General features: G+C 39.7%; 2 protein-coding genes across 5 annotated transcripts in view; both read right to left on the reverse strand.

Annotated features, from left to right (window-relative positions):
- cc2d2a (coiled-coil and C2 domain containing 2A) overlaps positions 1 to 12344 on the reverse strand; it is a 30895-nt gene extending 18551 nt beyond the window's left edge. For 2 of the 4 annotated variants that reach the window (XM_046869529.1, XM_046869533.1), the window contains exons 1-14: positions 12263 to 12344; positions 11916 to 12001; positions 10274 to 10349; positions 9875 to 9931; positions 8997 to 9077; positions 8747 to 8885; positions 7050 to 7141; positions 5931 to 6032; positions 4431 to 4520; positions 3567 to 3746; positions 3286 to 3442; positions 2638 to 2774; positions 1376 to 1507; positions 25 to 234 (exon numbers count right to left, since the gene is read on the reverse strand). In XM_046869529.1, coding sequence (XP_046725485.1) covers positions 25 to 234; positions 1376 to 1507; positions 2638 to 2774; positions 3286 to 3442; positions 3567 to 3746; positions 4431 to 4520; positions 5931 to 6032; positions 7050 to 7141; positions 8747 to 8885; positions 8997 to 9077; positions 9875 to 9931; positions 10274 to 10349; positions 11916 to 11929 — 1467 coding nt within the window. In that variant the 5' untranslated portion in view covers positions 11930 to 12001; positions 12263 to 12344. Of the gene's footprint in view, positions 1 to 24; positions 235 to 1375; positions 1508 to 2637; positions 2775 to 3285; positions 3443 to 3533; positions 3747 to 4430; positions 4521 to 5930; positions 6033 to 7049; positions 7142 to 8746; positions 8886 to 8996; positions 9078 to 9874; positions 9932 to 10273; positions 10350 to 11915; positions 12002 to 12262 lie in introns of all 4 variants that reach the window. The other 2 variants (XM_046869532.1, XM_046869530.1) reach the window with 1 other exon arrangement.
- A 1957-nt stretch (positions 12345 to 14301) lies between these two features.
- Positions 14302 to 21281, reverse strand: LOC124398840 (complement C1q tumor necrosis factor-related protein 7). Its single transcript, XM_046869284.1, has 3 exons — positions 21004 to 21281; positions 16981 to 17220; positions 14302 to 15333 (listed from the first exon to the last, which is right to left on the reverse strand). The coding sequence occupies exons 1-3, from the start codon at positions 21023 to 21025 to the stop codon at positions 14705 to 14707; spliced, it is 891 nt and encodes a 296-aa protein (XP_046725240.1). The 5' UTR covers positions 21026 to 21281; the 3' UTR covers positions 14302 to 14704.
- Positions 21282 to 24267: the final 2986 nt, after the last annotated feature.

Here is a 24267-nt window from a genome sequence, read left to right on the forward strand (position 1 = left end):
AGCACTGAAGCTGCTAAACCCCACCTTATCTGTTAGAAGACAGGTGAGGTTTTTATGGCGTCTGCTGAGGTACTGGTCGTACAGCTGGGCCAGCCGAGCCCCCAGCACATGCTCCCTGCTGAACAGGGGATGATGGGAGAATATAAGCCCGGACACATCGACGTCCAGCTGGTAGTCTCCGCCCGGCTCGCCGACTCCCACCATGTAGCGGCTAATGTGCTTCGATTTCAGCGCCTGTACGAAGACAGACCGGGAACACTCAAGAATTCGTGTCACTCTGAAATGAATTTGATGGCTTTCCAAATTCCAAGTCCAAACTGCTGGAACTATTGGCAAGAAACCATACTGATTTTGCGTCTGTTGCTGGAGCATTTTAGAAGGTCATTACTAGAGCGGCCTCTAGAGGCAAATCACTGACGCCACGGGCTGTTTGTTTTGACACGCGAGACGGCTCGCTGCACGGAGAGTGTTATATTATATTTATTATTTAGAATGTATAAATTAGGAAGGGCATCCACAGTAAAACATGGGCCAAATCAAACATGCGGATCACGAACCGATCCGGTGTGGCGACCCCTACTGGGAGCAGCTGAAATTGAAGATTTATAATTTATTAATTATATAATTCTATTGATTAATGTATTAATGTAAAAATTCCATCCAGATGATTTTTTTTCTGTCTATGCCAAAATCAGCCTACACCTCTGTGTCCTCAGCCTGGCCTGACAATGTCCACCATCAGCGCCTTCACTACCCCCATCCTCAGGGTTACATAATCGCCCATCTGGATCCACTCTTAACTATAACACCTCTCAGCACCACTAATATTACTGACGGTCACCTAGCAACAGCTGCGTGGGAGAACACAAGCGGGTACGCCGGGTGAAGGCTGTATGTTTAGAGTGGTCTTTATAAGATAAATCCAATAAAATCTAGAATAGACACCCACAAGATGCAGGTCATACAATGAAGATCCTCTGAAGATCACAAGAAGAAGAAAGTGTTGTAAGTGTATCTGCAACCAAATCATTTTCTTCTCCTCTGTCAGCCATTGTGGAATGAAAAAAAAAACAAACAAACAGCTACAGGAATATATTTCAGCTTGTGCAGTTTGCTACAGAAGCAGTTTGAGAGTTTGACTGGTGCGTTCTCTCTGACCGTCCAACCTAAAAATACTGATGTTATGGTTCACCTGCTAGAAGGCTTCTGTTGTCACCAACTCGAAATCTGATTGGTTAAAGCAACAATTTCATTTTCATGCATTTTAAGTTACTGGTTCCCACACTGTTGATTCTGAAAGCCTCATGGGATGGACAACTGAACGTTAATCACTAAAATTATCCTTCTATATTTAAATATTCACTGATCTAAATACCTTTCTGTAGACAGTCTGCAGTGTCGGTTCGAGTGCCTCCTCCAGGTGGAAAAGGGGTGGCCTTGATGAGGACTCCTTGATTGGATCCGGCCGAGCCATGATCCGTCCGTCATCGCCAAACCACTTCATACCCTGACCAAAAATACAATGTTTTAGGTTAACCACTAGGGGCACGAACGACAGAAAGCACCAAAAATCCTAATCAATAGTCAGCAAAAAAAAATAATAATAATATTAATTTAAGTATTTTATTTTATTTTGTTTCTTTTATTAAACTTTTTTGCTTACATTGGAAACTCGTCTCTGTGTGACCTCCTGGAGAAACAAATTATATAAATTTTTTTAAAACACTATTATATTAAAGTGACAGAAATTTGCGGATTTACGGAAATCGCAAGGGGTCTTAGAACGTAACCTAGATGTTTTGGGGGACCGCTGTGTGTGTGTGTGTGTGTGTGTGTGTATATAAATGTAAATAAAATAATTTCATATTGATTTTCCATTTGTACCACAAACTTTGCACAGATGCTAATAAAAAAATGTACATTTAAATAAAGAATATATTGCTATTGCTATTAAATATATTGCTATTTTGAATATTACATTTTAGATTTTATTGTGCTACCTCTATATGGTATACCTCTAAATCCCCATATGTCTAGTGTTAAATGCCTTAAATGCCTTCATTAGGTCAGTGGTTTAGTTAATAAGTAAACTTGCGCTTAAGCAGAATCTCACGGTGACGTGGTTTCACTCTACAGGTGTTTCATTTTCATGAGGAAGTGTCAGGCATTCTCTGGAATAGTTCCTGTATCTCAGCTAAACCCATGCACCTGTTACAGAGTAATACTAGAGGTTGACCGATAACCAATTAATCAACCGCTATTTTTAAAAACAGATACTGAATAAAAAAAAAAAAAAGATACATAACACTCCTTTTAAAACAGTACTGAATATTTTGACAAAAAATAAAACAGTACTGAATGTGCTAAATAAAATTAACATGAATATATTAATTATATAAATTAATATTGAGAAAAGTAAAAGACGTGTTCAAACTGAAAATGCAAGCGACACTTCAAATAAAAAGAAAATAGTCACATCCAAAATGAATAAATAAAAAGTCACTTCAACAAACATCACATGGCATCATTGAGCGTATAATTACCAGCCTCTTTCCAGCCACAGATGCAACCCGGAAAAACTATCATAGTTCCAGCAATCGACTCTAAGTGTCGACCTCAAGTTAATGACACCGTTACCTGATCTTGCTTCACGATGCGGTTTTCCAGAATGCTCTGATTGGTCAGGGACACGTATGGCCGCTCTCCTACATAAAGACCCTCTTCTTCTAGATAACGGGGACGCAGGTTCTCCGGGAGCTTACAGGAAGCAGGCACTGAGGTTCAAACCCACACAAACAGAATTTGTTCACAAACATTAGGTCATTAATATATGGAAAAAAAAAACTACATTGGCACTGAAATTGCCATCATCATTGGCATCATCATCATGGACAAAAGTTTGTGGACACCTGAGCGTAAGATTTATACATTTTGGATATCCCATTTTACATGTAGTTCCCCTTTGATGTTATAATTAACCTCCACTCTGTGGGAACTACATTTTGTGAAGATTTGTGCTCATTCAGCCAGTTAGTAAAGTCAGGTACTGATGTAGGTGAGGTGAGGAGACTGGGGTGCAGATCTTCCACTCCAACCCATGTATGTTCATGAAGCTGACTTTGTGCACAGGGGCATGCTGGAACTGGTTTAGGTCTCCTAGTTCACCTGAAGACGTATACAATTTGTGGTAACAGTTTGGGAACCACATACTGCTGGCAAGGTCAGGTGTCCCAGTACTTTTGTCCATATAGTGTATATCTAATATAATGAAAGGAAGGACTGTACCAGGTCTCACACTGGGGACGAACAGAAGCTCTTTCTCTCTTTCTATCCGGCTGCCGTTCTCAACATACTCAGCCTTCTTCACCTCCAGGAAGTCGTGCGCTGACTGAATAACAAACAGATCCTCATCTTCATCTCTGACCAGCGGCGCATCTTCATCCTGAGGATACACGAGAAACACACACGCACCGTATCGGCATAGGTTTTTTCGTAAAAAAAAAAAAAAACATCACCCTGCTTTGTGAAGTTACATTATTCCCTGAAGTAAATATGGCGTGCTTCACCCTCTCCGTGGTCTCCTCCTCTCCTTCCTGCTCTGTGTCCTCTTCTTCCTCTTCACCTTCCTCTTCTTCCCTTGCGTCTTTTTTTGTTTCCACGTCGCGCTTTTCAGGTTTAGGTTCGGGGTCGAAGTTGAAGGTGAAGAAGTTGTACGCTTCCTCAGCGCTGGGCAAACCGCTTTCGGACTGTTCGGTGTGAAAGAACAAAATGAAGCAAAATTGAATTGCGAATAAGAAAAAACAATAAATACATTCAAATTCAATATGGTAATAACGTTGGTTAAATAAAAGAAAGATTTTTAGAACACTACCGAAAATCGGTGCATCGGCATAAAAGTTAACGTCGATTTAAAAGTGTGCATCGGATTAAAGTCGGCGTTTGTGTCGCGATGCGTTTTTTTTTTTTTACCATATTTACATCTGTAAAAAATCTATTTATTTATATATAATTATCAGTAGATGCGCTCTACTTTTAACATTTAGAAATTGATCAATAATTTGTGACCAACATTTGATTTGTAGATTGATTTCTGAATACGTGATTATGATGCTATTTAGTCCTGAGAGCCACATAGAATACAGATTAACATGGCAGAGGTAGAGCTGTACCCTCCTGCAGACACAACAGAAAAAAACCTTCTGGTTTTATTTCAACTTTTTTTCATTTCTTTTGCACAACAAAGGCCTGTTTGTGAAAGGGTCGTGCGTTAGAACTTTTATAAAGCACTTACAGTAAGTAAAGTGATGATTTGCTGTCTGTCTGAACCACAGTGTTCGAAAACACAGAACTCAACATATAATATACACATTTGGGTATCGCTTATTCTCAGATTAACTCTTTCATTACTGAGCCGGTCCTCACTTTCTCACCGTTTTGTTTCTGGCTACTCGTCTGGCTGCATCCCGAAATTTCACCCTGGCAGCTGCGGTGGCGTCGCTCTGGCCGAGGACGTCGTCTGACTGTAAGGTCAAAGGATTACTTCATCCAGCTCATATTAACGTTCTCAAACATCAATACAATCAATGTAGCGACTAAGTTTACTTTTTTATTGGTTACAGGAAAAGCTACAAGACTGCATAAGATCAGTTGCGGACCATTCTTTTGATTAATGGTTCTCAAAGTAGGGTCTGGGGACCTCCAAGGGAATTTTAAAGATCTTTGGTACAGTGGTGGATAGGGGTGTAACCGTTCACATATTCGATTTGTTTTGCAGGAAACCGCTTCCACTTCCTGGTTATCGATAAAACTAGCGGTTATGGATTCTTCAGCGTTTTCTGTACAGCTTAAAGGGAGAAAAGTGAATAAATGAAGGATGGAAAGAATGAAGACATTTGTTAAAGTTTGCTGAAGTAGAACATCTCAATGTATCTTAATATAAATTTTATATTAAATGTAAAACACACACACACACACACACACACACACACACACACACACACACACACACACACACTGTAAGGTCTAACAAATGCAAACTGTTTAATTACATTTTACAATTAATTTAATTTAATTTATTAAATTTCATTTGTTCCAATTTAATCAATATAATTAAAAGTGTATTGCATTAATTTGATTTATTCTATTCATTTTGTATGTATATATTATTTAACCAAGCAGGCATTTTATTAAAATTTTTAAAAAAACATTTTACTGTCGATGTTCACAAATGTTAATAATAATAATAAACTGCGCTAATAAAAAAACGACAAGCAATTTTATATCCTTTATTATAAAAACCGAGATACGAACCGGACCGTGAATTTTGTGCACCGTTACACCCCTAGTGGTGGATATTATATTCATCCTAACATTCATAACGTTATTATATATTATATTAGCCTTAGCTATTTTGACTGCTTGTATGAGTTAAATGTGTTTAATTCAAAATTAAACCAATCGATTTAGTATAAATTTGTTGCACATTATCTTACACACAGCTCAAGGAAGTTTTAAATGTTACTGTATGTAATATTTATGTAATTTACGTGGATGCACGTAAAAACAATTTTTGGATGCAAGAAATTATATGTGTTATGGAGGAATGCACAGTAAATGTAGGGGGCGTGGCCTCAGTGGCCCTTCAGTAAGTTTTCCAAATACATTTAAGTTCTCTGTTACAGACGAACCTGCAATTTTGTAAATTCCCAATTAATTCCGAATGATTCCCATGGAAAATGTCCAGTCTTGAAAAAAATTCCTGGAATTTTGCAACCTTAATTCCTACCTACAAAAATATATATATATATATATATATATATATATATATATATATATATATATATATATATATATATATATATATATATATATATATATATATAAAAGAACCACTAAGCATGGTGATGTACAACCCTAGTGAATGAACATACTTCCTGGTCAAATCTAGTCAGAGTCACTCTGCCTCGGAGGCTCTTCAGACGGCTGGCCGGCTCCTGGGAAGCCTCCTGCTCCAACAGACTGGCAGCTTTGGACTGTAAAAGTATAAACACATCAGTGTTACACCAGACACGCCTTCCTTGTTAAATATCTTCTTACAGAAAACTCATGTACACTTCATATACAAAATTTTGTGGACACCAGGCCAGAAGATGGATGTGATTTTTAAACCTCCCATTCCACATCAAGTCTCCATTTGCACTGTAATACTGTCCACTCTTCTGGGAAGATGTTCTACTAGATTTTGTTGAGATTTGCGCTCAAAGTAATGTAGGTGAGGTAACCTGGGGTGCAGTCAGTGTTCACATTCATCCCAAAGTTCATTTATTAGGGTTGGAACTCTATAGCAGGAGATCTTCCACACACTTTTAACCCATTTTAAGCATATTTTCATAAAGCTGGTTTTGTGTACAGGAGCATTGTGATGCTGGTACAAGTTCGAGTGAATTGCGTCCAAAGACCTCCTATGCAATTGAGTACCTCCAATTTTGTGGAACCAATTTAAAGAAGAACCACATAAGGCTGGAAAAGCACGGTGTCCCAATACTTTTGCCTGTAGAGTGTACACATCTGTGTGAATGAGCTGTTACTATAGTAACAAGAAGAAAAAAACAACACAATCTAGAAACCTTACAAAAAGAGCTGATTGGTAAATTTATGACTCGACCCCTTTCGACCAATCAGAAGCCAGAATTCAAGCAAACAGAAATATGTTTTGATGTAGACAGAGGAGCTCGAAAAAAAAAAGACTTTGATTAGAGCACAGCTGGACAGCAGAGGAAAACAGTTTCGCATTCCTTCATGAGTGCAAGTTGTGTTGCTCGCACACACACACACACACACACAAACACAAACACACAACAGCTCAGCATGTAAACAATCCACACTAAATTTGATGACTTCACTAAGGCATTTTTTTCCCGATTCGTGTTGCAAACAAATCCTGCACTGTCCGCACTTCCATCGCTCGCTTCTCGTTCTTCCATCCCTCCTTACTGCTTGCTTTCAGCATTCGGGACGATGACTTTTTGTAAGTCACAGTAATCCCTTACCCTGGCCTCTCTCAGCTTCTCCCTCATACGCTGCCTCGCGGAGCTCTCCGACAGACTCGAGTCAGCCCTCGAAACAGGGAGAGGAGGAAGGTCTGAGAGAAAGAGAGAGAGAGCGAGAGAGAAAATGTGACAGAGAAAAAGAAGCACATGAAATAACGGTCATACGCAGGAGTGTAAATCTCTTATATTCGATATTTAGCTAAAAGGTTCAAATTCCTTTAGTCAGTCATCAGTATGGAGAACAATTGTAATATTCGAATCAGAATCATTGACTTGCGTTTTAATATATTGTTGTCCATGAACATGTATGAAATTATTCCCATTAAACCACTCTTCTTTTCTCTCAGCAGCGCCACCTAGTGTAAGTTTTACGTCATCTATCCAAGCAGATTTCAGCCGCCACTTGTCAAAGCTTGTAACCCGCATTCAAAGCTTTTCTCTCGGTTGCGCTGCTTCCAGTAGTGTATGTTTATGTTAAAGCTTCTATCCAATCATATTTCAGCCATCACGTGGTCAAATAAATCTTCCTTGAGGCCTTCAGAATCAAGTGTGGGCACTTACAATACATAGCAATGAAACCGTTGCTGTAACCAATCAGATTTCGAGTTTCCGAAACCGTGGCCATTAATCGGGAGTACAATAAGTCAGAGCTCGCAAACTGCATCCGTAGCAAACTGCACAATCTTAAATCTATTAGTTTGGATTTAAAAGCCGTTTTCTTTTTTATTTCACAACGACTGATAGATGAGAAGAAATCGAATTTGGTCGCAGATACACTTTGAAGGACATTTACAAGACGGACTTTTCAAGCGAAGTTGGACATCGTGAGGTAAAATCGGCCCAAACAGTTCAAAATGATTGTTACGCTTTCTCGAAAAACATTTTAACTTTCGCGTTTTTTTCTTTCCTGCAGCACAAAATTTTGCAGTCATTTCTAATCCCCAGGAAAACAGAAAAAATGTCCAAAAAAAAAAAAAACAGGGAGGTTTATGCGGTTACTCTTGATGATTCCGCTAGAGATAATGTAATCGGGGCAGTGCAGCTGTGGCTACAGTGAAAGGAGACGTGTTCAGTTGTGTTGATTGGGTTTCTTGCTTTAGTAATAACACGAATTCTCAATGTGAGATTCCTGTCTGTGATACGGCGCCTCCGTTATGCTGCATTTCTCTATAAAATTGACGATTTCTAAAGCCGTGGCATCATAATGATGGTATAAAGAGGTGGATTGACTCACAGGTGAAGACCTAGAAGTGAAATGCACGACCTTTCACTGGAGCTGTGATTTTCTAAAAAAAACTGTGACCAAATATGATGCCAACTGATCGATCATAAGCCAAGAATTTGAAATACCGCTGACTGAAAAATTATACGATTTTCATTCATAAAGCAAAAAATGTCATATATTTGATATCAATGAATGTAATCCAGTATGATACAATCTTAAACCAAGTCAATATCTTGGTGAAAACACCACGGAATTGAGTGTGACAGGAGACGATCTGAATCTGATGTTTGCTACTTTCGATACCAATTTCAATAAACTATAAAGTCGATATCTGGCGGTACTATTGATAAGGCAAATATTCAATACTTGAGACTTTATATTAAAATCAGTATAATATTGTGCATTCGTTTTTACTAAACTGGATGTAAAATTTTACACACAAATCCACACACACACACTGATGCTCTTGTACCTCTGGGTAGCCGAGCCGAGTGATCTTCTCCTGCCCACGTTTCTTCTAGATGCCCCTCCTGCAGCTCCTGCACAACCGTGACCACCTCCTGCACCACCTCGTGCTCTGGAGGAACCTCCACTGCCATCTCTTTTAACAGCTGAAACGAAAGAGCAACAGGAAAGACAATGAGGGACGTGTTGATGTGAAGCTTCTTCTGATTTCTTTTCTTCAAAACGAATGCGACACAATATCCTGGTTTTTTTTGTACCTTCTTTTTCTTCTTCATTCTCTGTGCTTTTAGTGTTTGCCGCAGGGTTTCGCCCGGGTCATCCTCTCTGCCGGTCAGTTCCTGGGGTAGTACACATCAAATATGTAACTTTAATTACAGGAGAAATGGAGCACATCAATGAATATACAGTACATACACCGATCAGGCATAACATTATGACCACCTGCCTTTTTTGTGTGTTGGACCCCCTTTTGCTGCCAAAACCCATTGGGCATCAACAGCATAATGTTATGCCTGATTGGTGTTTTATAAACAGTACACACACACACACACACTCACACACACTCACACTCACACTCACACTCACACACTATAGTACTCCATAATATAAATTAAAAGTTCATCTCTGACTTCCTGTCCTGGGGCAAAAGTATTGGGACACCTGAGGAGGTTTCTCCCCATACTGTTACCACAAACTTGGGGGCACACAATTATATTGGATGTCTTTGGATGTGGTAGCATCAAATTTTCCCTGAACAAAGCCAGTTCCATAAAGATACATGGGTTGGAGAAGAAGCTCAGTGGTTGGAGCTCAGGTGTCCACCAACTTTTGTCCATATAGTGTATAATAGAATATTACAAAATATGAAACTATACACTGTTATATTTATACACTTGTATCAAGAGTGAGAGTCTCCTGAAGAAGCACTCAGCTTTAGACAGTAAATAAAGAGAGAATCGGGTTTGTCGCACCCAAAGAACAGCAAAGAAGGAAATAAAGGAGATGAAGGAGAGATTTGGACCGGCAAAGACAAGCTAAGAAGAAAGGAGTGGCTCTAGATGAAGCTCAGACGTTTGAGGAACGAGTAAAAAAGGATCAACGTTCTAGAACGTGACACAAGGAGAAGGGAACCAACCTCCACCGCATCATGAATGTTCTCCTTAGTGATGCCAGATTCGAGAGGAACCAGGGCCTAGCAGGAAGAGCACACGCCACACCGTCTTACTAGAGTGTCAGTGTGTGTGTGTGTGTGTGTGTGTGTGTGTGTGTGTGTTCATGCTTTCCTAAGCGCCTCAGTGAACATGTTGAGTCATGCTTTCTCTGATACTACATGTTCTCCTCAGACACAATGCTCTTTACAGGCAAAGCTGAGGGTCTGGGTTCAGTGCAGGCTTCCAAACATCGACATAATAAACTGAATATATACTATATACACAGTCATTTCTTTATACAGACAAATCTGGTGCAAATTTAAATATTTATAAACGACCCAAATCATTTACATTTTTGGATATCAGTCAATCAGATTACAGACCTGCGTGTCGTCCCTCACTTTCACCAAAGAGTCCTGCAGCACACGCCGTTTCTTCCGCAGCTTCTCCCGGAAATCGCTGGAGGAAAAAAACCCAACAACTCGTATCATTATTCTTTCTAGTAATTGCTAGAGTTTCGTATCGACGACCTCACAAAAAAAATTACGACTAATCAGATTAAAAAATGTACACACACTGTAATTTCCAGTAAATTAGTGTCTACATCAAACACCAACAAAAAAGGAAAGAAACATTGGGAACGATGTTATAGGACAAATAATTAACTTCAAAATGAGGACAATGTTGGTCGGCGTTGGTTTGACAGATCCAGTGTGAACGCAAGAAATGGTTTTCGTAAGCTTCAAGAGATGTTGAAGCTAAGAGATAGACAGACAGAGAACCAGACAGGCAGGCAGAAAGACAGACTGAGAGACAGAATTAGAGGCAGACAGAAAAACAGACAGGGAGACAGACAGTGAACCAGACAGGCAGACAGACTGAGAGACAGAATTAGAGGCAGACAGAAAAACAGACAGGGAGACAGACAGTGAACCAGACAGGCAGACAGACTGAGAGACAGAATTAGAAGCATACAGAAAAACAGACAGAGAAACAGATAGAAAATACAGACAGAGAAACAGAGAGACAGACTGAGAAACAGACATAGATATAGAAAAAAACAGACAGAGAACCAGACAGGCAGACAGACAGAAAATACAGACAGAGAACCAGACAGGCAGACAGAGAACCAGACAGGCAGACAGACTGAGAGACAGAATTAGAGGCAGACAGAAAAACAGACAGAGAAACAGAGAGAGACTGAGAAACAGACATAGATACAGAAAAAAACAGACAGAGAACCAGACAGGCAGACAGACAGAAAATACAGACAGAGAACCAGACAGGCAGACAGACAGACTGAGAGACAAAATTAGAGGCAGACAGAAAAACAGACAGAGAAACAGACAGAAAGAGACTGAGAACCAGACATAGATACAGACAGAGATATTGAAAGAAAAACAGACAGAGAACCAGACAGAGAGACAGACAGAGAGACAAAGAGACAGACAGAGAAACAGACATAGATACAGACAGAGATACACAAAGAAAAACACAAAAAGGCAGACAGAGAGAGACAGAGACAGACAGAGGTACAAACCAAGAAACAGAGGGACAGAAAGACAGAAAAAGAGAGACAGACAGAGAACCAGAGAGAATTTTACTGTGCTGTTTGACCAAAAAAAACAACTTTTAGACTTAAGTACCATCAGTGACCTGCTACATTAGCAAATGCATTGATGATGTCACTTTCTCCAATCAAACCCATGGATAACTGTGGAGGTCTGTGAGATTCTGAAGCCCCGAGACTACTGAACATTGCACACATAGACATTATATAGTGCTCTTTTTCCATCCCACAACAAATCATCCAATCATCTAACATTGCTGTCTCCCAGCTTCTTGGTTTGATCCTAAGTGGATGTGTGGAGCTTTGTAGGTTCCTCTGGGTTCTCCAGGTTCCAGAGTTAAGTGAGATGAATTGGTGACTCTGCTCCGGGATAATGATTTAATGTGTGTATGTGTGTGTGTGAGAGTGTGTGTGTGCTCAACCCAGACCAGGGTAAAGAATGAATGTTTAATCACCTGGATGTGGACATACTGAATGCAGTTTCAAGCAAAGACCTTCACATATCACATCTTCAGTCCAGGAGGTGACTGATGGTTCCTTCCTAGTTTTGAATGACATGATGAAGAGAAACATAATGAAGCATCATTTAAACTATAAACAGTGTAGATTTATGATGAAAATACATTATAAATGATTGGAATTAGGCTCCAGGTGCCTTCACCATCACTACAATAACAACACTGAGAACATCTAAAGAATTTAGTATCCTAATAAAACAATCTACAGATTTATTCTCATATATTCTAGAAGATATTTTAAGTCGATTGCAGGAGAAAACAAACACAGAAACTCAGAAACTCACCGCCATCACGTTTCATCGCTGCTTGGTAACGGAAAACTACGGCGCAACCAAACCCTAAGAGCAGCGGCAGAGGTGCAACCGGACATGCTGCTGGAGGAGAAAACACGGCTCCTGATTCGTCAGATTTGCCAACGTGAGCAATGACGAAACGCGCACTGATTGGTTCGGTTCGCACTACTGTCTCATTTAAACCTGATCTCTGTACTGTCACCTGTAGTGATGGGAAGATCGGATCATTTTAGTGAATCGGTTCTTTGAATCCCGTGAATCAAAATTAATTATTTTTTGAGTCGTTTGGTTCATTTCGTTTATGTATTCAGAACTAAAACAAAATGTTACAATTTAAATAACTAGATCTGCTCGTCTACATATACGAACATTAATTCCAGTTATGAAAATATGACAATGCACATAGACAAATTACGTAGCTTACCGCTAAACTTGTCGTTAGTTCTTATGTCGCATGATTTTTCATAATGTTTTTAACTATAATGTCAAGATTCGGCCCAAAAAATTGATTATATTGCATTATATATAGAGAATATGGGATTTACATGATAAAAGAACGCATTCAGTAGAAAATGAACAAATCGCCTGATGGATGCAGAATTTTTGTTTTGTTTTTGTAATTATTATTTATTTATTATTATTATTTTTTTTTTCTCTACCCAATACCTCATACCTGCACAAAATCTTATTCTAATATGTTCATATTGTTTATATTTATACATTATTATATTTGTACATTTTCTTTATTTCCAAGAAAGAAACGCCAAGAGCTACCTCTGCTGCAGAGGATAAGTTTATTAAAATGACTAGCCCTTATAAATACCTACATATTTCAGCATCAAATGTTTAGTGGTTAGTCAAGCCTTCATGGCCATATCACACCAAAGAAACCATTATTTCAGAAGAACAACAAGCAGAAGAAACTTGCTGGGGTCAAGCCACACAAGAAATGGCATTTGATGAGTGGAAAAATGTCCTTTTTTTTTAATTTCTTCAACATTAATGCGCAATAAAAACAAGGGAAAAGAAGGTGTTGGAACACAGAAGGTGTTGCTCATTCACCTGAATGTTTGGTGTGTTGTGCATTCTGAGTTGCTTTTCTGTTCATCACAGTTGTACACAGTCATTATTTGATTTACAACAGCCATACTGTTAGCTTAAAGCAGTCTCACCATTTTCCTACTACGAGACATTGCCACCTACAAAACTGCAACATCCTGGACCATTCTGAGTAAAGTCTAGAAACTGTTGTGCCTAATATTCCCAGGAGATCAGTACTTACCGCCCACTATACCACCATTCCATGATTCTTCCCATAGTCTAATGTGTGATGTAAACCTTAAATGCTAAAGAACATTAACTAGACCTGGATCTGCATCTACATTTTGTGATACAAGGTTTTTTTTGTGTGTCCATACAGCATGGATTCTTTTAAGCAGCAGGTCGGCAGTTACAACACATGAGGAAACAACAGTAAAAAAAAAAAAAAAAGGTTTTATCCACGCGCAAGTGGGACACGTGTCTTTCAAATAATTTCAGTGCTCTGTTTTGCAGATGTTATCAGACTGCACCACCCCCACAGTCAAACATGAAGGTGGAAGCTTAAGGGTTGGGGGCTGTTTTGGAACAAAGACACCACAATTCCATCTGGACTGCGGCTCCTTAAAACCGACTTCACCACACATCGAGACAATGAGCCGAATTGTACATTCAAGCTCTGGAAGAGTTATTTAGAGAGGGCTGGAGTGTTATCTATCATGGAATGGCGTGCACAGACACTACATTAAAATCCTGTTGAACTGCTCTGGGATGAACTGGATCACAAGAAATCTCCAACTAGTTTCTTTGAAACGTTGAAGAAAATATATATTCCGGATGCCGAGAGCATGTAAAGCTGTTCTTCATGCTAAGGAAGGATTTTTCAATGAAAATAAAGTGAAACATCATTTCCAAACTTTTGACAGGTAAAGTATAATGCTAATAAAAAGTGAGAGCTTATGGTTGGAATGGAGAAACCTGGGAAACATTCACACCTGTAGTGTTTTTATTGGACAGAAAATACAGAATCCAGAAGACAGCGATCATAACAAGGAAAGAAATTCTCTTATTGCCTTATTTTCTGGAAAAACAGCATTCTTCTATCTTTTTTTGTATAAAAATTTGTATTGGAAATATGATTTCTACATACAGCACGACTCCGCACCGGGAGTCACATGGGACAACCAGGGAAGCTGTCCCAGGCCCAGAGAGGTTTGACAGTCCATTAACTTGCAGAATAAACCCACATATCAATATGTTCAAATCATAAAAGACAAAAATAAAATGAAATCTATAGAATATTTGCTTTGCACTCATCAGATAAGTTAATATTTTCCCTAATCGTTTATACTGAAAATAATATTTCTTGTAATAGTTCATCTTAAGAAAAGCGATCTAAGAATAGTCCTCCGAAAGTGCATCCAGATAACTTGTTTCGGCATAAAGCAGAAACCCTGAAAAGAGACTGTCGGCCCAGCTCGGATCCGAAAACAGGCCGTTCTGGTCCTTAAAGAAGATCTCCAGCCACACCTCGTCCTCTGGGTTGAGGAATATCACAGTTGATCCGGAAGCGACGTCGTGATTCCCTGTGTTTGCGTCATACGTCTTGATGCGAAACTTCCCGTTCTGGACCAAGCCGATAGCTAAGTGCTTATTGGCCAGTGTGATGTCGTAGGAAAAGTAATAGATGCCGGGATACGCACAAATGAATTTGCCTGTCTCCGGGTTGTAATGGCCGCCCTCGTCGAACAGGACTTTGTTGAACTTGATTGGCGCTTGTTCTGCCGGGTAGCTGCTGGTGATAGCCACCGAGAAGGCTGACTTTGGTACCAGGCTGCCACAGAGGCATTTGCCTGGTACTCCTTGTGGGCCCCTTTGGCCCTTTGCACCTCTCAGTCCAGGCCGTCCTTGGGGTCCTAGATGTCCCATGTCTCCGCTTTCGCCCTCTGGGCCTCGCTTACCTGTCGGACCTCTTTCTCCACGCTCGCCGATGTTGCCAGTTGGCCCAAATTTTCCTCTAATTCCTATGTGGGTCAAAGACAAGACAGTGAGACTATATTTTTACATAATATACATATTCCTGAGAAAGTTATCATTCATAAAGGGACATTAAGTGTGAGCTTATTACATTGAAAAACACTAGCTATGTATTTGTTTCCTGGGTGGCACAAAGAGGCAAACATAAAACCATTTTGATGATGTATGCCAGGGTTCTCCAAACTTAGTTCTGTGAAGGCCACATCATTTTTCCTTACTTTAATGGGGGCCAGGTCGGTCTCTTATATTATTGTGGAGATTTAATTATGATTTTTAATGTATTTATTATAGATTGATGCTAGATTAGTTCATTTTGTTCTGCACCGTACAGACAAATGAGCTTTTTAAGAGACATATAACCTATTAAAGAGCATTATTACTATCATAATGACATTTTTCATATTCACTGCTATTGAAATCAAAACATTTACTTACTTATGCATACGTTTGGTGGGTGAATTTAACAAATAATTAGGCTGCATAAATAACTAGAGGTCGACCGATAGTGGATTTTAGAGATAAAGATAGGTCGGATTGTACTTGACGATAAAGATTAATCAACCGTTTTTTAAATGGATACTGGATAAAAACACAAGCATAACACTCTATGTACAATAGTTTATTAATACTTTATTACAAAAAAAAACAGTACTAAATCATGAAAATGTGCTAAAAGAAAAAAAAGAAAATATTCATTAATAAATGTAATAATAAATATTAATAAATAATAAATAATAAATATAATATAGCGCTCTCCGTGCAGCGCACTGTCTCACATGTAAAAACAAATAGCATGTGGAGTCAGCGACTTGCCTCTAGAGGCTGCTCTTGTAATGACAGCAAACTGGAAACCGGAAAAACTATCTGTATGTATTTTTGACGATTTTTTCCTGGTGATCTAGTTGTTAGGATGCGGCGCTCTCACCGCTGTGGCCCGGGTTCGTTCCCTGGTCAGGGAACCAACCCCAGCCACTCTTAGTGCCGGTCCCAAGCCCGGATAAATGGGGAGGGTTGCGTTAGGAAGGGCATCCAGCGTAAAAACATGTGCCAAATCAAACATGCGGATGATCCGCTGTGGCGCCCCCTAACAGGAGAAGCCGAAAGAAAGTTTGTATGTATTTTTGACGATAGTTTCAGTAAATCGGTGCCACAACCTCTAACAACTAAGGGAGATTTTACTTTGAAAGCCAACCTTTATTATTAGGTACAGATATTAAATTAGTAAAACATATTTAAAATGTAACTTTTAAAATATGTCTCTGGCTTTGTTTAGAGGGCTGTTCCAAATGTGGGGGTGGGTCGTATCTGCCCGCAGGCCATAGTTTGGAGACACCTGGTGTATGCTTGGATGCCAAAACATGTGAGCTCAGTCACCAGAAAAGAAGAAAGCCTCTGAGCCTCTCAATTCCATTTCTTAGAGCAACTCAGAGCTATACCAGATCTGGAGAGAAATCAAAGGAAACTGATATCTCTGGGAATCAACACAGAGCAAAAATCCCAAGCTTATTAACTGAAATAATTGCCAGATTGGATCACTGAGGAAAAACGTTAATAGATTTTCTGGTCATTTGCTTCATTTCTTTCATTTGTCTACTGAGTGTTAGTGTTACTAGCTGATTAATCCCTGCGCGTACCAGTTTCCCCCTTCTCGCCTTTCTCTCCTTTCCGACCGTCCCTGCCGTCTCTTCCCGGAATTCCGACGTGACCTTCATCCCCCGTAGGCCCAGGTGGTCCCGGCTTTCCTGGTGTTCCTGGTAAACCGGGGATGCTGCAAATAAACCGCGGTACAGTTGGCTTTGCTTTGGCTACCAACATCTGACCAACTACACAATGGCACAGACACATGATGCCCACAATCACCCGCATCTTCAGACCTGGATAAAAAAGGACATAGAAAAGTCTTACCTGTAAAGGATAAAGAAATTAAGTACACCATATGGATAAAATATTGGTAAACCTGATTTTTATCCAGCTATATGTGCTTCTTTCCTAAACTGTTAGCACAAACTTGGAGGCACACACGAGGAGATCCAAACTCGTTCCAGCCTGACAATGCCCCTGTGCACAAAGCCAACTCCATGAAGATCTGCTTCACATGATTTGGAGTGGAAGATCTGCTGTTACAAAGCTCCAACACTATCAAATACCTTTGGGATGAATGTGAACACTGAATGCAATACCTGTCTTTACTTATACCCTTGTGGCTGAATGAGCACAAATCTCCACAAGCATACTCCAAAATGTGGTTGAACATCTTCCCAGAAGACTGGAGTTTATTATAACAGCAAATTTTGACTGAACTCGGAATGAGATCAGAGTTAAAACTGCAATTCCAAAATGGTACAACGTTAATCATTTATAAATTATTCTATTTTTAAACTGTAAACCTTCAATCCTACAGCAACAGAAGGATTGTTTATGTGCAATTCATCAAGAAACACCTTTTGGAAAGGTTCACACTGATACGTTTTCATTTGAAAATGCATGTCTGTTTTCTCTTTAAACCTCTGTTTTAGGGTCTTACACATTGCTCATGCCCAGTACAGGGACCTTCAGACGTTTCAGTGCGGATGAGCAACTTTTGGGAAACGAGTGAAAACTAAAATGTGGACGCATTTTTAAACAAAAACGCCATTTGCAAATGTATCTGGTTTAGTGTAGGATTTGTGTAGCCTTTGTTCTATAACAAATATTTTTATAAATGATTCATTTTATATTGTAGAGATCGGAAAATAGTATGAAAACACAAATATTTTTCAATACTCAGTGACCCCCCACCCACACTAATCCAGACCTGAAAATGAAATTTTATATTTTCATACTTTTCCAAAATGCGTAGGAACCCTGTAAATCTTACAGTGAGGTGTCCACAAACATTTGTCTACACAGTGTAGAACTTTATTGATAAAGATTAGCTCTCCTTTGGATCTTATAGCAAATGTTGACGAACATTAATTGATGTTTTTTGACCCTCAAATCACACATTGTAATCTAGTTGTTTTTTTTTTTCTAGACTTTCTTTACTTTTGAATTGAACTCTGGGTGGGCCTTTTAGCTTTTATAGGATTCCCTTCTTTCCTGTTTAGAAGTCTAGTAGTGCGCAGGACTACTTTTTTAACTCAATCCCATGAAATTATGACCAATCCTACTCACTCCTGAAGAAACTTTCACTAATCCCACCTATTCCTGAAGGAATTCTGACCAATCGCACTCACCCCCTCACACAGTTTGACCATGTCTGTCTACTCTAATCCCAAATCATATAAACGTTTTCTCAGATCATTAGGATGCATCAAAAAATACAAACAATGTCAGCCATGTTTCCTGTTTCACTTTTCTCTCCCTTTCCCTCTCTCTCTCTCTTTATTTCTCTTCTTTTTTCCCTGGCTTTCAGAGCGAGCTGAACTCTGTTTGGAAAGAACAGGATTACACATCACACTTAGCACTTGGCTGAACACACACCGAGGCCAGATGTGTGCTCGAGCGGGTAGAATGATGTGTACTAGAACATGAGTTTGCCTGTAAAAAGCAAACACACACCCACAAACAGTCAGGGATTCCCTTACTGGACTGCGTTCCCAAAGACTCATGTTTTCCCATGCATTTTAGGATCATGCTGTTTTTCTCTGGATTATTTCCGTCGGTCATTTCTCAAAGCTTCTGTAATGTAGTGCAGATCCTGGCTGCTGCAAAGACTCTGAGACGAGAAAGTGGGATTTTTTTGTAGGGGTTCTATAGTATCTATGAGATATTCAGGCTCAAGCTTCTATGATGTTTAATTTTCTGGTAGTATTAAAACTTAGCAATTTTGTAGATTGCTAACTAGTCGAGACTCTGTTGAAACTTTATTGCACAGATGATCATTTCCCTGATTCCTTTTCAGTTATGTACAATGATGACTATATACCAGAGCATAAACGCACACTGTTATAGACACAAGTATTGGGAAACCTGACCTTTAAAACCGTACAAGGTGGTATCAAAAAGTTTCAAGACTAGTTTTTTAAACACGCCAACAGATGGCAGCACAAGGCTACACACACAGTCACATGAAGCACCGACCTTCATAAATCAGTGTGCCAAACGACATTGTGTACACCAGTGTACACCAGGAACTGGTGCTATTAGGACCATATGCATTCCCACATCTGTGATTTCAGCATGGACAGAAAGAACAATGAGCAAACACGAAATTCTGTGTGAAACCGGCAAATCCCTCTTGGCACGAGTGCTTCCTACGGACTTCGCCCTCTTCATGAAGATGACGATCCAGCTAAAAGGTCGCCATTTTTACTCCACTCCAGAGATCCAGAGCATACTGCTTCCAGGACATATTTCAGAAGTGGCAGGAACGCTAGGAGCGCTGGGAGCGCTGTGTTGCAGTGCGAGGATATTGTTTTTTTGTTTTGCAAATCTGTCCAGCATTAGTTCTAACAGGATCAGAAACGTGCGTCCATGATATTATCCTGGATTTGGGGATTTCCATGAGCAATGAACTGCGGCAGCTGTGATCCAGAAAGCGATTTGCGGTATAGGATTGAAACACAAGAACACACACACACACACACACACACACACACACACACACACACAATGCGTTAGCAACGTTCTGGAAAATGCGAGTTCTCAAGCCGAGCCTCATTTATCAAACTGGCTATGATTGGATTCATTCTCAGGACATTTCCAGAAGCATTTGCACATGAAATGTGATGGTGTAGTTGAAATCCCAACCAAAACAAACACATAAAAATTCCAGGCTAATAAATCTTGCCGCTCCCTTGAGACAAAAGAAATGGCACCCTATAAAAGAAGTGAGAGCACAGGCCACTGACTGATGACTTGAATATAAGACTTGAATACACAGATATCACATTGGCCATCACTTAAAACTGCTCCAGGGCAGCAGGTGGAGCTATTTCGATTTCATGTCAATTGATTACAATGACAACAGAAAGATATATCAGTCATTCGCTTTGGATTGAATCATGCACATGCAAATGTTTTTTTTAGGCCAAGCCAAATTATGCATTTCTGACAGATTTGCATAATTCGTTTTGATCTAAGAAAACATTTTCACTCGATTGTTAATGCTGGATGAATGAGGCCCAGCGTGGACATGCATTAAGAGTGCATCTGATGTGCAGGCCATTCCATGATAGATAACTTGACGTATTGAGTCTTGTCATATGGTAAAATCGGTTCCAGCGAGCCACAATCCGGATGGAAAAGTATGAAATGGTAGCCATGTTGGTTCCTTCCACCTGGGAAAAGTCTCCAACCTTCGCTGCTCTGAAACAACCCCAAACCAATACGGTCCACCTCCATGTTGGAGTGTGGGGGTGAGGCAGTTTGCAAACATGTTCTCGGTCTTACATAAGTTTTTCTACTAGAGCCAAACATGTCCAATTTGAGCTCCACAGGACTTTCATTCGGTCATTCGCTGTTCAATTCTTGCACGTTTGTGGCATTTAGTGTGTTCCATATAAACAAAAGGAACATGCATGGGTCTCAAAAACCATAAAAGACCAGGTGTTTCCAGTTCAAATCACTTCAGGTATTACAAGCACTTAAATGTACCGCAGTCTGTTTTTATTTTTTTTTACTATTAAACGTTACACAATGTTTTGAGGAAATGAATGGCAAAGAAAATATTGTACCTTTTGTGTTTTTTCCCCTCATAAACTGTAGTCCAGGCTTTGCTGCGTAACGATTTCTACGGATTTTTTTCTCTCTTATGTGGTCATCGTAATAACGTCCTCTGGCCCTGCTCTCTCAGGATTCTTCTTCTTCTCGGTCATCTATGTTCTGCAGCGTCTGTTTATATGGCTCGACTGTTTGTGCAGCCCACATTGGAAAAGCAAGCGTCTCCAGAGTTCTATCAACTGCTGTAATCTCGCCATCTGTCTAGCAGAACTCTTGCCCTTCCCTCGCTCCCTCTCTCCTCTTTTAGCGCTTCATAGCTTTGCATGTGTGCCTTTTGATGCCTTAACTTGACCCCTCCCTTCTAGTCGATCTCCTCCTCTTTCTTCAGATGGACCGAACGATCTCGAACGTTAGTTCACCATTATGTCATCGATAATGCTGCTTGTGCCGGATTAATCCAGAGCTCTTGCATACGGGGAAATGATAAATGAGTGTTTTATTCCTTTTACACCGCACCGTTTTTTCCTGAAGACTTCCAAAAATTTACAAATTAAACTGTGCTTGTTTTTTGAACATCCAATTCTACAGTTAGTTCCCATTTGCTGTTATAAAAACCTCCGTTCTTTTGGGAAGAAGACGTTCCGCTAGATGTTGTTGGAGATTTGTGCTTGTTGAACCACAAGGGTGTTAGTAAAGTCAGATACTGATGTAGGGGAGGTGAGGAGGCATGATGTGCAGTCAGTGTTCGCATTCATCCCAAAAAGTGTTCTGTAGCTCTATAGCAGGAGATCTTCCACTCCAAACCATGTGTCATGCCACCACATCCAAAGACGTCCTATACAACTGTGTGTACAACTTTGTGGAGACAATTTGGAAAGAACTTCATATGCCTGGAAAAGTCAGGTGTCCCAGTACTTTTGTCCCAGAAAGTCACCATACTGCTACAGTGCCTGGATTATTTCTGCATAGTTGTACATATACAACACCGAATCCAATCAGTGATCACCTTCTCAAGACCTTCAAGAGCGCTTTCATACTTATACACTTCAAAATATTTTATAGTTGAATGTTTTATTGCAATATATGTTGATTTTCCACATTTCTTTTCACCATTTCTATAATCATTCATATTTATTGAGCCAGGTCAAAATATCAGGAAATTTCATTATTCTTTTAACATGTAATGTGCATTAAAATGAAGGTAACCAAAAACTGTACCAGAGGATTGACGTATGTTTGCACTCTGTAGTCTTGTGTTTTCTTTCTCCTGCTTGTTCCGGTTTGATTTATATAAAAAGCTACTCTGGCCACCAATTTACACAGCTGCAGAACAGAAACCGATGCCCAGCTTTTTTCGAAGAGCGCAGGTGGACCGTCCTCCAGCTGCAAACAGCTGCTCCATCACCGTCTTCATGGGAAATTCTTATTTAGGTCCAGCTCTCTCAGGAACGTAGGATTTATTCTCAGCGCCGGAGCCAGGGCTGAGAAACCTGTCTCGGTGAATCCGCAAGACGAGGGCCCGAAGATGGAGAAAAGTTCTTCGTCTTATGGAAAAGTAAAAATCCTTTATAGAAGTCTAAGGCCCAGGTGGTCCGATCCAACAGACGAGCTCCTGTAGCTCAAATTGCTGAAGACGTTCTTGCTGTTGATGTTTGATGAGTTAGGAGTGTTTTGGGACCAACACAATGTTAGGCAGGTGGTCATAATGTTCTAATGTTCTGCTCGTTGGTGGTCTTGTGAGCCAGAAATCTAACACCAATCTTCTGAAAAGGTTTTTTTTATTGCACTGGTTGTTGGTTTCATGTCTTCTTTGTAGAAAACCAAGTCATGTTCCTAGAAGTTGCTGGAATGCTAGATTTCTTGGGTCTCTTGGGAATACTGAAAAATCGGAACCCTCTACAGTCTACAGTGTGTTTCTTTATGATAAGTGTACATGAGAGTTGAGCTACAATAACTCTCGATTCTACGTAAAATACAATCAGGAACCAAAGTAAATGTCATTGGTTTAGAAGCTTTTTCACGTATCTGGACTTTACTGAAGTGTTTCTATTCCCAGAGACTTTTACTGTAACTTCACTACATTTTAAATAAAGTCAAATATTTTACAAAATCAGTCGTTTCGTTTTTATTTATGAGAATAAAAAAACGTAACCGATCAAACAGCAAGCAGCAAACCACCAATCAGGGTGGAGCACATACAGTTCGGCATCGGTTCAAGAGCAAGCAGAACAATTTTTGGGCTTATGATCATTTTAATAGAAATCAATCAGTGTTTGAGTCATTACTATCGTTCTATTAATAGATCAGTGTGCTGAGAGTCACATTAGTGAAGAGTCTTATGACAAAAAAATGATAATGGGAACATTATAGCCATAATCAATCATACTACATTTGAATGTTTATAAGACGGCACTTTTACTTTAACTGGAGTCATATTTTCCAGAGTGTATCTCTCCTTTATCTCAGAGTGTATCTCTCCTTTAATCTCGATTATAGCCTGGCTCAGGAGTGTTATCTGCTTGCTGCAGCTTCATGGACCTGTCACTCTTAATGGACAGGCAACTGAGGACTGTGGAACGAGTCTTGCTGTGTGACAGAAGCACCACTAGATGGCAGCAAAAACGATTTAATGACGCGGAGGTAATCATTCATCCTGATTTCTGTTTTACTAAGTGAAAAATGAATCTAAAAAGTTTCGTCCTGACTTTAGATTTGGCTCGACTACATAAATGAAAATAGTTTAAGCCTGACAAGTACATTAAACAAACAAGACTTCTAGAGATCTTATAAATAAATTGAATTATTAGTTTATTTCAATGTAAAACCATTGTAAATGTAATGTCCTCTGTGTTGAACCAGTAGTGTGTTATGGTTAATGCTAAGAGCTCCGTGTTATGGCTCTGGATTACTAAACAGAAGGTCCATTCTAGGCTGCTAAGCTGCCACTGTTGGGCCCTTGAGCAAGGCCCCTAACCCTTTCCCCTCTAGGGGCGCTGTATTATAGCTGACTCTGCACTATGACCCCAAGCTTGGATATCCGAAGATGAATTTTGCTGTGCTGTAATATATATAATGAGACAAATAGTCTTGTTCTCAGGATTCAGGAAAACGCATTCAAATATAATACGGATCCCTTTAAAAGTCTGGCAGCAACATGAGAGCTGGACACAGACTGAACGTTTTGGACAGACACTGAAATTCTCGGTTATTATATATCACTCTTCACTCAGAGGTCTGATAGCTACTCACATATCATCTGAAGTGATTGGATGTGTGTA

The sequence above is a fragment of the Silurus meridionalis genome, chromosome 16, assembly GCF_014805685.1.
Source record: "Silurus meridionalis isolate SWU-2019-XX chromosome 16, ASM1480568v1, whole genome shotgun sequence".
In the NCBI taxonomy this organism is placed as follows: domain Eukaryota; kingdom Metazoa; phylum Chordata; class Actinopteri; order Siluriformes; family Siluridae; genus Silurus; species Silurus meridionalis.